Source organism: Glycine max, chromosome 6 (assembly GCF_000004515.6).
Source record: "Glycine max cultivar Williams 82 chromosome 6, Glycine_max_v4.0, whole genome shotgun sequence".
NCBI lineage: Eukaryota > Viridiplantae > Streptophyta > Magnoliopsida > Fabales > Fabaceae > Glycine > Glycine max.
Genome location: NC_038242.2, coordinates 50,540,882 through 50,559,647, shown reverse-complemented (window position 1 = coordinate 50,559,647; position 18,766 = coordinate 50,540,882). Strand labels below are relative to the sequence as shown.

Below are 18,766 nucleotides of genomic sequence, written 5' to 3'. Positions count from 1 at the left end.
TCCTTCCCTAACCTGCAACAACACTGCCTTGCCCCACCCGACACTGCCCAATCCCCTCACCGCAGGATGGCTGGCGGCAACAATCCCAACTCTTCCCTCCATAACAAACCTCCCACCACTGACCATTCAGATTTTAAATCCACCTTCCATGCACATGATACCCGCCTTTCAATAAATCCACACGAAACCACTCTTCTGAGTCACATATCCTTCTCACTTATGAGTTATGACCAAATCACAAATTCCACTTCTTGAATCAACAGTTTAACATCAAAAGTGTCATGCTTAAAAATACATTCATTTCTTATCTTCCAAATGCACCAAGTGATTGCACACCACACCACATACCACCTCTCTTTTTTCACCTCTATTATTCAAAACATACACACATGTTGCCACAAGTCAGATTCTACATCCATTGATGGCAGTGTTTCCAAACCATATCCACTTTTAGGCATGTGAAGAGAATAACATTCCGCTTCTTGAGGTTATCCTTTGTTGGAAGCCTATGATTGATAACCCTCTAAAGAAAGTGTATGATCTTTGAAGGAACTTTTAGGCTCCAAAAAAAGGAAAACACATGCTGTGGCGATGTAAAATGAATAAGACTTTATGGGCCGATTTCACAAAATACTCCCACTAGGGTCTAGCTCCCACAACCAAACATCTTCACCGCCCTCTTTGCATTTGTATATTTGCCACGACATTAAAATATTTTTTTTGATAAATTTCACACTTTCAATTTCAATTATGAAAATGCTAGCAATACATTGTACACTCCACCTTTTTGGTATAATGAAGGGAGATATTTAATTATTTGTTTTAAATAATTTATTTTATTAAAAGCCGCCACTTCTATTCTGTTCAGTTCAGCACCTTCAATCGTTTCAGTTGCGAATAACGGCCTATGGCGCCATGGCTGTCATGGCGGAAGAACAAAAGGAGAAACGAGCCTACATCCCTACCCGACCCAGTTGAATTACATCCTTCAAAACCCTAACGAAAACAGAGAGAAGCTCCAAACCTGTCTTCTCTCACTCTCACGCGTTACTCTGCATTGCTCCGATCACTGCTGCCGACGACGTGATTTGGAACGAAAATGGTGTTATCTGCCAAGAAACTTAAAAAAAAGAGGAGAAAATGACACTGACTTGGATGACTACAAATCTACAAGACTATGGATTACAAAGAGAAAGAGGTGTATATAGGAGATTGGAGAAGAGAACCTTGTTCAAGTCATCACAGATAATGGAAGCAACTATGCATTGATATGATGATTGAAGACATTGGGAAGCTTCCCTTGATAAATAAGACAATTAGAAGGGGACAAGACAATTAGAATGGCAATCAATCTTGTTGGGTTTATCTATAACCATTCTAGTACCTTGATTTTGTTGAGGCATTTCACAAAAAAAAGGGAATTGGTGAGGCATGCCATTACTAGATTTACTACATCCTATCTATCGTTAGAAATACTTCATAAAGAGAAAGCAAATCTTAGAAGGATGTTTGTTTCTGATGAGTGGAACATAAACAAGTTGTGTAAATTTTAAGGATTCCCTATATTAACAATTATAGGAAACTAATAGGATCTTGAAACCTATGATTCTCACAAATAATAGATAAATAGTGCGTATCTTTCTCCATAATAAGATTTCTCTCTGGTGCACTTTGATTCCTCGGAAGAGAAGAGAAACAAAATTTTGCTTTCTTGACTACTCTTTCTATATCTCTACGTTGGTTAAAGAAAACACTTCTCTCTTAAGAAGAAAACATGTTAATGATTATTAACTCCTTTTATTACTCATATTTAACTCATTATAATTTAATCTTTAATTATTAATTATTTATTAGTCCCTGCATAATTCACATTGACTTTGAAATACATTAATTCTAACAAGTTGTCTAGGCAGGCTAATGGGAAGGAAGCCGAAAAAGTTGTCTTCATGCCTTTATTTTGGAACCATGTGGTTTTCACTCTTAAAGTCATGACTCCATTGGTTTGAGTGCTTCGTCTTGTGTATGGTGAAAGAAAACCAGCCATGGGCTATATTTATGAAGCAATGACTAAGGCAAAAGAAACAATTATGAAATCTTTCAACAATAATGAAAACAAATACAAAGATGTGTTTGCAATCATGGATGATAGATGGAGTTTTCAGCTTCATCGGCCATTGCATGCTGCTGGTCACTTGTTACAACTTGGAATTGGAGTTTGATTTTGAGGTCCATAATGGATTGTATGAATGCATTAGGAGGTTGGTGCAAAAAGACAAGCAACAGAAAGTACTAGTTGAGTCACTATTTTACAAGAGTGGCGATGTCCTCTTCGGTTCTGATTTTGCAAAATCACTAAGAAAAACCGTTGCTCCTGGCGAGAAACTAATTTAAGTTTTTTTTTAATGTTTTACTGTTAAAATTCTAAGTCATACTCTTTTGTTTTATAGATGATTGGTGGCGAATGTTTGGTCACCAAACTCCAAATTTGCAGAGGTTGGTTATCAAGATTTTGAGCTTGACATGTAGTGCATTGGGATGTGAACCCAATTAGAGTGTATTTGAGCAAGTAATTGTCAATATTATATATATATATATATATATATATATATATATATATATATGTTTTAGTTTGATGGTAAAACTTATTATTATGTTGTTATAGGAAGAAACTAGTTGACACTTCTTTATAATTATATTTATGTTGCAGATTCATTCAAAAAAGCGAAATAGGCTTGACCATAAGAAGTTGCATAATATGGTTTATGTCAAATACAACCAAAAACTCAAAGAAAGACATAATGCTAGAGATGAAATTGATCCAATTAGGCTCAATGATATTGCTGAATGTAATGAGTGGTTCGTGGGAGAGATGAATGATGCTGGAAATGAGTTGGTTCTTTATGATGATAGCACAAAAATGAAAAAAAAAAGGTGCAGCCTCAAAAGGGAGACAAAAAGTGGTTGAAGAAGATGATGAGGAAGTGGAATTTAAGGAGAATGATGAGGAGTCCAAAGAAGAGAAGTTAGTTAATTTTGAGGAATCCAAAGGAGAAGAGGGGGAAGGATATGCTTCACTTGATTACAAAGAAGATGATTATGTTGAGCTTGAGGAAGAGGATTAAAGACATTTACTTTGTGTTTGCATTGCTTTTTTACCATTTTGTTGTTTTGAACTCATGAAGTAGATGAAAATGAGGTCGTTAGTGGTTTATACATTTTTATTATGAGACTTATGATGCTTTCTAGGAATTGAGTCTATGGTTCTTGACATATTTTGTTAGTATATTTAGTTTTTATTTATTTATTCTCAGTTCTTTAGTGTGTGTGTTATTTTTATTTTGTCCACTATGAAGCTGCCACCCGCCACACCATATGCGCTGCCATTATCTGCCATGGATAACGCTGGGAATGACAGTCTTTTTTGACTTAAGAGTTCTCACATCTGTTCATAAGCATTGCAATTTGCAAAACATATGCAAGATATTGCTTTCCCAGATACGTTAATGTTGAATGTTACAGTAGCTTTGGTGCTAAGCAATATATTAATGTGAGAATTCTGGTCAGCTGTCAAACTGATGGTTCATAAGTCATCCTACTAACTGATACCATTAGTTCTTTCTATAAATTACTCAAGTTATGGTGAATATTGTTTCCCTTAATCTAAAAGATTGTATGCATTCTGATATATCTCAAATTTAACTTTCTAACTTCATGGATCCTTAGAAGAACTCGAAGCATCATAAGGACAGAGATCTTCTCAAGGGTCAGGCTGCGAAAAGCCAGAAGGTGTATTTGTACTTTCATTGTTTGACTTTTGCCCTGACCAACGCTTTTTTGTTTCATCATGGTATAGGCTATTTTGTGTTCAGTTATTTTTTGCCATTTATCTATTCATCTGCTTCACCATTTACTTTTTATTATAGAAAGTTAAAAAATGTTCATTAGTCATTAATTTGTCAATAGATGTCCATTTTACCTACCATCTTTGCTTCAGTATCATTTTACTCGCTTCTGTTATGAGTTTGTAATAACATCACCAAAAAATTGTTCTACCTGAAGGCCGTATTGTACAAAATTCTTGAGTTTATATTCTTACTTCAGAAGCCGTTCTCAAGTTCAAATAGGTCGCCCTGGGTATTTTCCTACCTCAGTTTTAATGTGAATTACTATTTTATTTTATCAGAATGTCATAGCAGTAGCTTATCTTTGGTGCGGAATTGTATCAAACATGGACCATTACACTTCTTCTGTGCAATGAATTTAAAATATGAAGGTAATATGAAAGAAAAGGGAATGAGATGTGGATATAGGAAGGGTAATTAGACAACAAAAATATGCAACTTAAGGGTACATTCTTACGAGATTTCGTAACTTCATGATGACATGTTACACAAGTCCACATACATCATATCCATTTTGAAATTGAATCCCCTCCCTTTGAAATGTTTGCAAAATAATAACACGGCAGAAGATTAATCTGATAATGAAGCACTACACAAATGTCTTAGATGCTCCAAATAATATCATGCCCTTAATGTTAAGAATGGTGGGAATTAAGGAGAGGAATACTCTGTTCATTCCTGAAAAAATTTAGGGGGTCAAACTTTGTCTTAATTTGAGCTAATCTCCTAAAGTTTCCCTTAAAGTACTTCTTGCCCCAAACACTAGCTTCTGAGTAGCTTGTGCTGTCCAGCTTGTTTTTGCCCAAATCAAGATCCTTATAGTTGAAATAGGCAGCTCTAGGAGATTTTGAGACATAAGGAGTCATGTATTTATAAACCATTTTGGCCCATTGTAGATGCCTCCTGGATGCTTCGTCGCTATTCACTTCCCAATTGACCAAGTATTGTAAGTTGTACAAGTTGCCCTTTCTGTGGGGAAAAGGAATTTCAGATTCTGAAATTTCATTCATTCTACCACCATATGGTTCCATTATCAGGAAGGCTATTTCTTCTTCTAGAAGCAGTTTCCAAGCTCCTTCTAGACCAGATTTTGGTACAGGCTCCTTAAAGAAGTCAGACTTGGCCTTGAAAGATCTTTTAAACATGGTAGTTCTGTTGAGCAAGAGTTCTAGAGGGTCCTCTATGTTGTATCCAGCTATGAACATAACTGATTGAATCCAGCTCATTTCAGTGCAGTCTTTGGCCTGCAATCCCAATTCAGGGAAACTCTCATTCATCAGTGGGATCAACCTGTCTACTCCTCCTAGGAAAATAGAGTTGAAGGTTGCTCGGAATTTTTTTGATTTGTCATGGCCACTAATTTGAGCAATTACTCTAATGACAAGATCCTCATGCAAGTCATGTGCTATGTATTGCCACCTGTGAATGAGATCGGTGACTCCTTCCTCAGGTGTTCTAGGAACGTTGAACCCGGTAACAATAGGTGGAACTCTGACCAACTTGATCTTCCATGCAAGGATGACTCCAAAACTAGAAGCATCACCTCCTCTGATGGCCCAGAAAACATCTTCTCCCATTGATTTTCTATCATGAATCTTCCCATTTGCATCTATGAGGTAAGCATCGACAACATTGTCTGCTGCTAGGCCATGCTTCCTCAACATCAGACCCTGTCCCCCTCCACTTATATGTCCTCCTATCCCTACACTTGGACAGGTTCCTGCCGGGAATCCGTGCACTTTACTTGCTTTTGAAATTTTGTAGTAAAGTTCACCTATTGATGCCCCAGCCTGAACCCAAGCTGTTTCATCAGCAAGGTTAATTTCAATGGAACGGATGTTGATCAGGTCAACCATCACAAATGGTACATCACTAAGGTATGATAGCCCTTCATAATCATGGCCTCCACTTCTCACTCTTAGCTGCAACTTCAGTTCTTTGCTGCATAGAATGGCTGCTTGAATTTCTGATTCATGGAAAGGTGTTAGAATCATAAGAGGCTTCCTTGATGAAATATTAACCCATCTTGGATTTTGTGCCAATGAATCCCAAACTTGGGGATATAGTGTGGAGGATGAGGTGAAGGTTATTTTTTCAATGTGTTCAGAATTTCCATCAAGTTGGGTTAACAAGCATTCCTTGAATTGCTTCTCAACTGATGTAGCATCTGCACGTGAGATTGGAATAAGCAGTATCAGAAACACTGCACAATAACTCAATTCCATGTTTACAATTATTTCTCTAGTTTCAGTTGATTATGTTTCGTTACATAATTCACACATTTATATACATGATAGTTCGTTGACATCATTTTTATAAACAAAAGATCGATATGAATTTTTTAAAAAATAATTTATTAGTATGAATCTATTTTAATCATTGACTGTCAAAATTGTTATTTTGACAAGTAAATTTAAGCACAACATATTAATCAAATAGGTAATTTTAATTGATTAATGATCAAAACAGACCCATATTAATAAATTGTTTTAAACTGACACATTGTTTATAAAAATTAACCAAATTGATCTATTGGCTATGGGCATATATGCAACTCATGTTTAGGTGAAAAGGTTGAATATTGAACTAGATAAAATGCTGACGCTATTTTGTAATCAATCCAAAATTAATATACGTTGATTTGACTGTGCGAGGCGTTTACTATTCCATTTTGGCTGCTTGAGATATTGAAAGTAAATAAAAACCAAAACGTTTTAAACTAAATCACTAAAAATTATTTTATTAAAGGCAAAAGATACATCATACATGGATCACGAGAGAAATAAAGGATTTAGGGATAGTCTTCTCGTCATGGATAATCTATCTATCTAATCAAAATTCATAGGTTTGGAATCATATATCATATAAAAAATAAATTTGATAGAAAATGGCAATAATCTATCTATCTAATCATATATCATATATCATACAATAATATCATATGATATAATAATAAATTTGTAAACAAATTCATAGGTTTAGAATCCGGTGACATTCCAGAGAAATTTTCAAGGTTTGAAAACCTATATCAACAATGTGAAATTTCGGATAACACGTGTTATAATATCGTGTTTTGTAAAACCTGGTTTGTTACATATAATAATAATAATAATAATAATAATAATAATAATAATAATAATAATAATATCGTGTTTAGTTGATTATATAATATCGTGTTTGTTATTATTATTATTATTTCAGAATACAAAGTATTCAGATTTTAAAATTTGTTAATTATTTTGAAAAATTATTCTAGATAAATATTTTATTTTTTATAATAAAAGACCCACTAATTATAATAAATACTATTTATGCACAAATTTAATATTATACTTTTGGATATTGCACGAATTTGGCAAACACTATATATTAATATTCCAAAGTCAATACATTTTTTAGAGGCACCAAAGACAATACATGATTTCTACTAAATTGATTTAATTTTATATTTATATATTTTTATCCAATAGATTGTACTTAACTGAATATTAAAAATTACCATTCATGTTAAAAAAAGGTATTCAATTTTAAGGTTTTCAATATAATTAGCACTATGATTTGTAATTAAGCTGAATTTAATAAAATTTGAATTTAGTTTAAACCAAATAAAAAATAATATCTCACAATTAAGGTAATTTGCATTAATTTTATTTTATTTTGGGCATAATCTGCATTATTTTATAAAATATGTTTATTTTGTAATTGTTTAGAATACCACAATTGTTAATTTTAAGAACAAATCGGTACAAGTGAAATTGAATTTTTTTCTGCAACCTTCATTCTACATTCTCTTTCTCAAAGCATGAGAACATTGTAAAAATATAGAAATGTAGAGCGTGCGATTTGAGAATTCCTCCGGGTCCCTTAGTCCCCTATATATAAGTAAGCAAAGATATTATTTTCCTGATAAAAATATCTTATGGGATAATAAACTAAAAAATTTGAATATAAAAATAAAAATAGTTTATTTTCCTTGATTTTTTAGTATTACTTAAAGAAATTATAAAAATTAAAATATCTTTGCAGGATAATAAACTAAAATATATATATATATATTGTGCATCAAACTGTTCTATCCAAATTAATACTAATTAAGTGATAATAAATAATTGTTAAATTTGATATATAATTTTCTAATTAATTATTTTGAGTCTCGAAATAAGTGAACGGTGTTTAACAATTTAAATTAATATGATACAAGTTTAATTAGTTAAAATAAAATTGATAAAAATATGTAATCATTCAAAAAATATAATTTAGAAAGTTTTAAAAATGATTTTTTATTGATAAAAGAATTAATTATGATTTGAATAGTATTATCTATATTTAATGTTAACTTATAAAATGATATTAATTAAATCTATAGGATAACCAATTAAAAAATATACTATATTATTTTTCATTCTTAATTTTTTAATAATCAATTAAAAAAAAGAAATAATAAACTTAGTCGACAAATTATACGGACCAAAAGTAAGATTAAAGTGGAATTTAATATTTACATAAACAAGGCAATTAAGTGCAATTGATCAGTTTAATAGAACCATATTTGTTCCTAATTATGGATTAAAATGAAATTATTTGCAAATTTAGATATTAAAATTAATAAGCAATAATAAAATTAGTGATATTAAAAAATATAGCAATGTATACTAAATGGAAAAAAATGTAATAATTTTGACAATATGATGAGTAAGATTCTATTTTGTACGTTATATATTTTTCTTGATGATCTTAATATATTTCTGGTCATTCGCGTAAGTTATTATACTAGTGCTAAAAATACATGCATTAACATAAGTTCATTCTCTTAAAAAGAAAAAAACTAAGTTCATTGATGTTCTTGTCTAGGCTGTTATGGTACTATTTATAAAAAAAATTATTATAATTAAATCTCTAATTAAAAATTAATTTATACAAATCAAAAGATACGTGTACCACGAAAGAAATAAAGTATTTACTTATAGTGTTTCCGTCATGGATCACGAAAGAACTAAAAAACAAAAACTAAGCAAAATTTAATAGAAAATAACAATGATGCTAAAAATGCACCAGTGACCAAAGTTCATTGAAGTTCTTGTTTATTGTTTAGGCTATTATGGTAATGGTACTATTTATATTTATTTTGCCAGGAGTGGAGATAGGGTTTGTTTTACATATTACTTTTTTTTAAAATCAAGTTTTATTATTTTAATATTAATTAAATCACAGTATACTTAAGTTTGATGGAAGTATTAAACTTTAGTATTAATTTAATATTAAAAAAATACTGTAATATTATTTACACTACCATTTCTTGAGAGATGCAAGTATTACATCATTCTCTTGTATTAAGATATACACTTTTTTTTTTCCCTTAACAGATGCAAATATACTTTGTTTTAAAAAAATTCTTTGCATATAAATTTATGACTAAAATATCTATTGCTTTCCCCTATCTTATTTAACTATTGTATTTTTCTCTAATCTTATTTTAAGATATACACCACAATTTTTACCATTTTTTTATGTAAAAAAATAGTTCTATAAATGCATAAGTTTCTACGATAAAATCATTTGTTAATATATTTGTCATTTATTTTAAAAAAACATGTTACTAAATTAATCGTTTTTTATAATATTTTTGTTTCATAAATTCATTCTCTTTTGAGTGTCATTTTTAGCCTTTATATATAATACTAATAAAAAAACCTGGTTAAATATTTTGTTACTCTCAAATGTGGAGTAGGGGTTGTTGAATGCTGTGGATTTTTTTGAAATTGTTGGGAGCCTTAGCTTAACACATTAAGGTACAGTGGTTATCTAAAATTTATGGTGTATAATTATATGGTAACCACTGGTAGGATAAGTTTAAGTTGAATTCTATCTACGTATATATATGGATGGGGTATCCCTTGTACCTTGGATTTTATTAATATATATTTATCTTTGTCGATAAATAATAATAAAAAAAAAGACGTTTTACTTTATCTATAACATCTTTCGAAGAAAGGCAATATTAATGTGTAGATAGAAAGCAGTGTTAGGGCATCAAGTGAATGAACTATAAAAATATTTTAGTATAATTTTAATTTTAAATATATTTGAAAAAATATTCTTTAATGGTGTTTAATTAAATGAGCTAAACTGTATATTTCAACCATAAGTTGGGATCGAGGACAATGTATGTAATACATATATCTCATAAAGGAGAAGAGTCTAGTTTATTTTAATGGTGATGAGAGGGACCAAATTTGCTTAAACATTTATCTTTTGTAAAAATTTATTTATTTATTTAGCTTCTCCAAAAGTTAAAGTGCATAAGTTCATTTTAACATATGAAGAAACTTAATGCATTGTACTTTATTGTATTCTTCTTTTATAAGTGTTAATGAAAAAATTCATCTAAACAAGATCAAGACTATTACGATTAGTTTGCTTTAAGACTCAAGATTGGACATATTTTACATATTACTTTTATATAAAAAAAAATCAAGCTTTATTATTTTAATAGTAATTAAATAACAGTAAATTTTTTAAAGCAATTTATAATTTTATGTTAACAAACATTAAACTTTAATCAATTCTTACAGTCTAAGTTTAAGTCCAAGTTGTTGAGCATGAGAACATTTTCTATTTCTGTTTTACTCTTTACCTGTAACAAATGGTTTTGTTTCTGTGTTTATTTTAAATTCTCAAATTACTGATTATTTTAATCCCATGTGAATCTCAAATACAAAAATATTAATTATATACTGATGCATTTTGAGATATGCGTTTAATTTAATGTTAATTATTATTTAGCAATTATGGAGTCTGTAACTTAAACTTCACATTTTTTTTTGAAAGGGAAATTCACATTTTATAAGGGTTGCGGATCTGGATTGTTTAATATTTATAAGTACAAAGTCAAATCAACAGGTATTTCGGGCTGTTGACAAAATAGTTTCATATATATATATATATATATATATATATATATATATATATATATATATATATATATATATATATATATATATATATCAACTAGTACAAGGTTGGTCTAACTTAATAAGATGCCACCATTTTGAGTTCTTATTATGCGGTTTGTCAAATAAATGAAAATCCCATGATAAAGAGTGCTTCTTAGATGCTAAAAAAAATCTTGAAAAAAAAAACAAAAACAAGTATATATATATGAACTCTATATTTCTAGATATATTAATTGTATACGTGTGTGTTGCCAACTATTTCTTAATTTCTTTCATTCTTTAATAGTCTGAAGTTGAATGACAGACACTTTTTTTTTTAAGCATATCCACTTATCCTCGTCACATATACTATTGACCAAGCAACAAGAAATTTGCATTTGTGTGGGCTGGTTTTGATGATCGTGTTGAGATTTTGTGTATCATTGACCAAGATATTTACATTAATGGCCTGGCGTTGAATTTGATCCTCTTAAGTTATTTAATGTGTGTATTATTGACCGTCTGGTTTAGTGTCTTTCATGAATATTAATTGCTTACTGCTATATATATTGTTTGACTACATTAATTTCCTCTTTGAATTTTCATATATTGAAACTTTTAATAGAATGCATGCATGCATGGCTGCTAATATGGAATGGCTTGAGGTCCGCGCGGATAACCGATCAATTTTTTTAAACGGTCCATAATTATGTCATATTTTTGTGTCTGTCCTGCTTAATCCGCGGGGTCCGTGGGCTGTCCACATGAGGATTTTATTGCTAAATTATTTGTTGTTGGAGATGTTTAAGTTTCATATTTTAGATTTATTGTTTGAATTTTCTTTTGTTAAAATATTATTTATTTTATTGATGTAATTGACTAATTGTTAAGATTTTATTTACATTTGTATTGAACTTAATTTGATTGTATTGTATTTTTATTGAAATTAAAATTCTTTTAAAACTAAGCCTGCGGACCGGCCCGTTTAACCCGTGGGGGCAGACCAATTTATTTGGTCCGTGTAAGAATGCGGGACAGGCTGGCCCGATCCGCTGCCAATGCAGACTTATGTGGGCGGGCCTTACGCAGGGCGGACCGACCTGCTTATCCACCCCTACTAGGAATAGTAGAAATATCGAGCATGTGGGATTTTCGCGGATAAAAGTCTGCGCTGGATAGAAAATAGTTGATTGGTTAGATTATCACAGGTAATTTAAACAAATATATCTCGTACCCATTAATAAATAGGGATGGAGACGAATTCCATTCTATATTTGTTATAACAAATTTGGGTAATTTAGTTTCTAAATGTATAAATTATTTAATATCCGAATGGGTAAAAAACAAATGTCTGTTTAATAATTTGATGATAAATTAATTTTTAAACTTTATAAATTAATGTTAAATTAATTATTAAATATTATAACTTAATAATAAAATAGTTCCAAAAAATATAGATAAAAGAAGTAATTATCACAATTTTTATATATTTAGAAACTAAATCAAGTTTTTTGTTCGTCCAAGAACAAAATTATAATCATATATTCATCGATTAAAATATCATTTACCCTAATAATGTTACTAAAGCATATTTATTTAAATATATGAAATTAAATTATTTTAATTTATTGACTTTTATATGGATGGATGTGATTAAAATATTTTATCTTTTAAACTTTTGTTCGTACTTATAAGAGAATTATTTTATTTTATTGATTTTGGTCGGGACTTATGGTATTGAAGTATTTTAACATTTAAATTTAGTTTTTCAATTAAAGTATTTTGGTTGGTGTTATTGTGTAGAGTAATTTTAATTTTAATATTTTAAATTTTTAAAGAAAATAAACTTGAATAACAATTTATTTAAGTAAATAATCACTTTTGTTCTTAAAAGTTATGATAATAATTTAGTTATCGAAAAAAATGAAAACCTTTTAGTCTATCAATGTATAGAAAGTGTGACAATAGCGTTATGTCATAAAACTTAATATCAAGTTAATCCATAAACTTTAAAACTTAATGTCAAATTAGTCTTAAAAAATTATAACTTAATATCAAATTCATCATTGAACATTATAACTTGATGACAAAATAATTTCATGAAACTTAACGACAAAACATAATTATTGTTGGGGATAAATGTGTATCCCTAAAATCTAATTCATCATGTAATCAATTTTAGTAAAAAAAATATTCTTTATTTTATTATCATATTTATTATTTTATTAAATTGTTAATTTGATAATTCTTTGATTAAAATTAGATACATGTTATCATGATAGAGATTATGATAACGAGAAATAAATCCTTTATAATTTTAATCTACATTATTTTTTATCATATGATTAATGTGAATAGGACATTGATAATTCAGACAGATCAATGTATATATATATATATATATATATATATATATATATATATATATATATATATATATATATATATATAATGGTCTTTATAGAATAAAGATTAATAGATCTTATTTATTGAATTACATATATAGATGATGTATATAATGGATCTTAATATTACCTTGATATGTCAATAGGAAGTTCATAAGAAATTTTACTTGATATTATCATAATAATTAACAAGTTGTTTGTTATATTTTAATTTTAGACACCTAATGTCTTAGGGTATTAGTTGAATAAATATTGAATATGATTAAATACTTGTAGAATCAATGATTAATCAAGAAGAAATCCATTAACTTTAAGTCTATGATATAATTAAGACATTGGCCAAAACAATTAAATGAAAAAACAAAATAGTTTCTTAAGTCGTTCATTGATTAAATATAATGTGTTAATTTAGTAGAGCATGAGAGTAATACTATATTCTAGAGTTAACCTTGAACTCGAAATGATGGAAGAAAATATTACATTATTCTTCTATTGATTTTTGAATATAAAAGATGCTACTTTATGATATCTGGACCTTAAGGAATGTTGTTAGATGTCTACCTTGATTAGTAACTTAATTATAATTAATTTACTACTGATTTAGTATTGAACCTATGGGATCACACTCAAATAAGTGTTCTAATATTTACAAAAGAAAATAATTTATTTGATAATTAAATTAGAGAATTTAATTTAATCAAATAAATATTTTAGCAAAATATTATTATATTCTTTGCTAGCACTAAGAATATACTTAACATAAACAAAGAATATCATTTGATAAATGTAGAAGTTGTTCAGAAAATAAGAATAAAATTCTATTGTTACATATCAGGATTAGATGATGTGATTAGTTATTGTAATTAGTCATGTGATTATTTGAGGATTATCTTTGTTTCATATTAGGACGTTTCTTAGGATAAAAATATATGAGATAGTTTTTATGTTTAAATATAAAGATAAAGAGATATGAAATTATGTTAAATAAAATCTTGACTTTTTGAAAAAGGTCCACATTCGTATCTATCTCTTTATCATTATAAATAGAAACATATGCTTGAATGCAAAGGGTACAAGACATAAATTAGAAAAGTTTAAGTCTAATTTTTAGACCTAAAAAGTAGGAAGATGGTTCGCTCTTTAGAGTTCCATTCATCAAGAGTTGACAACAAAGATTGATTTTAATGTGGAAACACATAAAGTCTTCACACTATTAAAGAAAAATTTCGTTGCTTCAAGAACCCACATCCGGGTACAAATATATTTTTTCTTTATTTATTATTGCTGCATATTTTGAATACAAAATAGATCCTAATTTTCTTCTATAATTATTAGGAACACTTCTATATAACTATCAATTATCACACATTTAGAAACTAAATGAGAATTTTTGTTGTTTCATAAAAGAAATTGCCACCACTTCACACATTTGATAACAGTTGCCTCTTGCACTTTTTTACATTTTGGAAAAAGCTAACCTAAAATGCAAGCAATTGCCCGGCCCAAATGTTCATGAGAACCTCAACCTATGTCTGTTTCACATGGCTTTTCGAATTAGAATTGTTTAACTTTGAGGACTCTGAAGGATTTGCCTCACTTGATGAGAATGAAAATTGATTATGTTGTCTTTTGTGTTGAATTATGTTCTTTTTGTCATTATTTGAAGTTTTCAACTCGGTGTTTTGTTCACACATCACATATATGTTCATTATGTAAGTTGTCAAAAGCCAGAAGGTGTGGTTTTTTCTTCATCACGTTATAAGCTATTGTGTTTTGTTACTTTTGCCATTTATTTATTCGTCTTGTTAAATGCATTTGACTTTCATTATAGTAAGTTAAAAAAATGTTCATTAGTCATTAATTTGTCTATACATGTCCATTTTACCTATCATCTTTTCTTCAGTATCATTTTAGTTTCTTCTATTATGAGTATGTAATAACATCGCCAAAATTTGTTTTACCTGAAGGCCTTCTTGTACAAAATTATTGAGCTCATCTTTGGTGTGGAATCGGAACAAGCATAGACCATTACACACACTGCAATGACAATTTAAAATATAAAGAAAAAATGAGGGTAGTATGGAAGAAAAGGAGATGAATGTAAATATAGAAAGGGTGATTACTAATTAGACAACATAAATATGCAACTTAAGGGTACATTCTTTTGAGATTTTGTAACTTCATGATGTGTAACACCAGTCCACACCCATTATGAAAATACATCATATCCATTTTGAAATTGCATCCCCAACCTTTGAAATGTTTGCAAAAGCAGCATTCCATTCCAGATTGGGTCTACACCAATCACACAAAGTAGAAGATTAACATAATATTGAAGTACACAAATGTTCTAGGTGATCCAAAAAATGTCAAGCACGCCCTTCAGAATTAAAAAGGATGGTTATGTAGAAGAGAAATACTCTGTTCATTCTTGAAAAAAATTTGAGGGTCAAACTTTGTCTTAATTTGTGCCAATCTTCTAAAGTTTCCCTTGTTGCCCCAAACACTAGCTTTTGAGTAGCTTGTGTTGTGATGCTTGTTTTTTCCTAAATCAAGATCCTTATAGTTGAAATATGCATCTCTTGGAGATTTTGAGACATAAGGAGTCATGTATCTATAAACCCTTTTAGCCCATTGTAGATGCCTCTTGGTTTCTTCCTTGCTATTCAATTTCCACTTGACCACGTATTGTATGTTGTACAAGTTTCCCTTTCAGATTCTGAAATTTGACTCATTCAACCACCATATGGTTCCATTATCAGCCATGCAAACGTTTCTTCTTCTAGAAGCATTTTCCAAGCTTCTTCTAGACCATATTTTGGTATTGGCTTCTGTCGAGCAAGAGTTTTGGAGGGTCATTTTTGTTGTATCTGGCATCGACTATAACTAATTGAATCCATCTCATTCAATGCAGTGATTGGCATCCAATAGCAATTTTGGGAAACTCTCATTCATCAGTTTGATCAACCTGTCTGTTTCTCCAAGGAAGATAGAGCTTTGAATGTTTCGTATTTGTCATCTTTTGAGTAATTACTCAAATGACAATATCCTCATACGATTCATGTGCTATGTATTGCCACCTGTAAATAAAATTGGTGGCTCCTCCCTTAGTGAAATGGATTTGATGAGGTCAACCATGACAAATGGGGTCTTAGTCTTACTAAGGTATGATAGCCCTTCATAATGATGGCCTCCACTTCTAACTCTTAGCTGCAACTTAAGTTCTTTGCTGCATAGAGTAACTGCTTGAATTTTTTTTTTCATAGAAAGGTGTTAGAATGATAAGAGTTTTCCTTGATGTAATATTAACCCATCTAGGATTTTGTTCCAACAAATCCAAGATTTGGGAATCCAGTGAGGAGGATCAGGTGAACATTATATTTTCAATGTTTTTAGAATTGCCATCAAGTTGGGTTAACAAGCATTCTTTGAACTTCTTATCAACTAAGATAGAAGCATATGCCACAAATTCTCTAAAATTTTCACAAAACAAAAATCAAATCAATAAAAAAATCTCAATACCATGTCCAAAAATATTACAATTACACCCATCACCATCATGACTGTTGCCAACACTGCTGCCATGACCACTATTGCATCCACTGTAATGACCATCATCGCATCCATTGCAATGATTGTCGTCCCTGCTACCACCATGATTATTACATGCCGCCATCACCATAACTGTTGTCGTCACATTGGGGACACAAAGTGTAAATAAACAATATGAATGAGTGTGTTAGAACCATTAACATGGATTTTTCTTTTTCATGTCTCCTTTTTATTGTTATTATCAAAAATGAAAGATAGATGAAAATCTGTTTTAGGATTCATTTATAAAAGTATTACAAAGTTGATTTATTTATACAAAGACAGAAAATAACTAACTTGAGTAACCAACACTAACTTACTCAAATAATTTCTAGTAACTAACTAACTTCCATAACCAAGTAACTACTCAAATAACTTCTAGTAATCAACTACAACTGCTTAATCATGATAGTAATCACACTATTAAACACCTAACTTTTTTCATCTCTAGTGCTAGAAGGGTCTACCCCTTTTTGAGTAGTTTGTTGCTTATTAACTTGCATAAGGTATCAACAAAATATTTGGTCTAATAATAAGATACAAAACAACAAATAAACCTTTTAATTATGTAGCCAAAGGTTTGATTTTCAGGTTTGTGTATATGAAAGACCATTTACTGAAAGATACCAGTTCCTTAAATGAATAAAAATTCGTCAAGAGATTAGTTTTTAACTTTTGGCCTGGAGATATCCAGAAGTTCATAAAAAAACCCAACAATGACAAACAAACAACTTAGAAAATATAGGAAAGAAATTTATGGTTGAATGCAAAGTCTTCATAAGTCATCATGTTGGTTTTAAACACCCCCCCCCCCCTAAACTTGTTTTTGACATTGTAGCTCAAAATCAACAAATTGTGTGGGAAACTTGTTAGGAATTAATAGGATTTATACTAGAATTTAAAACACCTAAATTATAATGCAAAGTGCTCATAAATTGCATATACCTCTTGAAGACATCATTTACAGTAATCACTTGATCTTGGAAAAGCACGCATACATTAGGAACAAGATCTTCCTCTTGATCTCCCCTCTTTTACAGATTGACTATTAGATAGAGCAATGAGCCGTCAAAGAAAACATGAGTCAAGTGGGAATCTCTCCTTTTTTTAAAATATACATGTAACTTAATATCCAATAATCACGAATATTAGGCCCATTAGGCCTAACACACTTATCTATTAGGTTTAACCCAATAAACAAACATATAAATGTTTCTTAAAACCCAAATTTGATCACTTAATAATTGGGCTCACGGACAAATATGTTAGGTTATATATTCAAACCCATATTTTAATCAAACAAAATACACCAATCAATAAAAAGCCAAACACAAAAAATTATAACAAAACTACATTAAAATAATCCAATTTGATGCATGGTCACAACTAGTCATCCTGTTGGTTAAATGCTAAGTGAAAACTTACATTAGAAGTAAAGCAATTTGATGCATGGTCACAACAATAGTCCAATACCCCAAATCATCATGAGGAAAGTGAAATTGTGCAAATCAATGAATCATGAAATTCAATCTTTTTTCAATTTTATACGTCAAAAATATTTGCTCAGCTACCTATTTAGTCACATCTCAAATGTGGTATTATTCATTTTCCTTAGCAATTTTATGACAAAAAGAAATGAAGTGTAGATTGGGACACCCTTTACCCCGACATGCATATAAATGGGAAAAATATATACAAAATGCGAAATTAACTACATTGATTTTATTTTAAACATAAAAGAGTTCATGTGGATAAAATGGTCATATTCGCTTTACTATCACCAAATAAAACTTATTGAAATCTTATCCAACTCAGAACAAGACTGTCAAAGTTTACAAAAGAAACTTGTTAAATAGTGTAATAAAATAAAATAAAATAACATCATGTAATTGAACTAAAAACTCATGTCTCAATGTCACATCCTAGCATAGTATTA

At 29.8% G+C, this 18,766-nt stretch overlaps 1 protein-coding gene and 1 pseudogene across 1 annotated transcript; both read right to left on the bottom strand.

Annotated features, from left to right (window-relative positions):
- Positions 1-4,208: 4,208 nt before the first annotated feature.
- LOC732593 (FAD-linked oxidoreductase 2) lies at positions 4,209-6,174 on the bottom strand. The gene has a single exon (NM_001250541.2). It carries the CDS (start codon positions 6,125-6,127, stop codon positions 4,538-4,540), a length of 1,590 nt encoding a protein of 529 aa, NP_001237470.2. The 5' UTR covers positions 6,128-6,174; the 3' UTR covers positions 4,209-4,537.
- Positions 6,175-15,627: 9,453 nt separating this feature from the next.
- Positions 15,628-16,896, bottom strand: LOC113001905 (berberine bridge enzyme-like 22; annotated as a pseudogene).
- Positions 16,897-18,766: the final 1,870 nt, after the last annotated feature.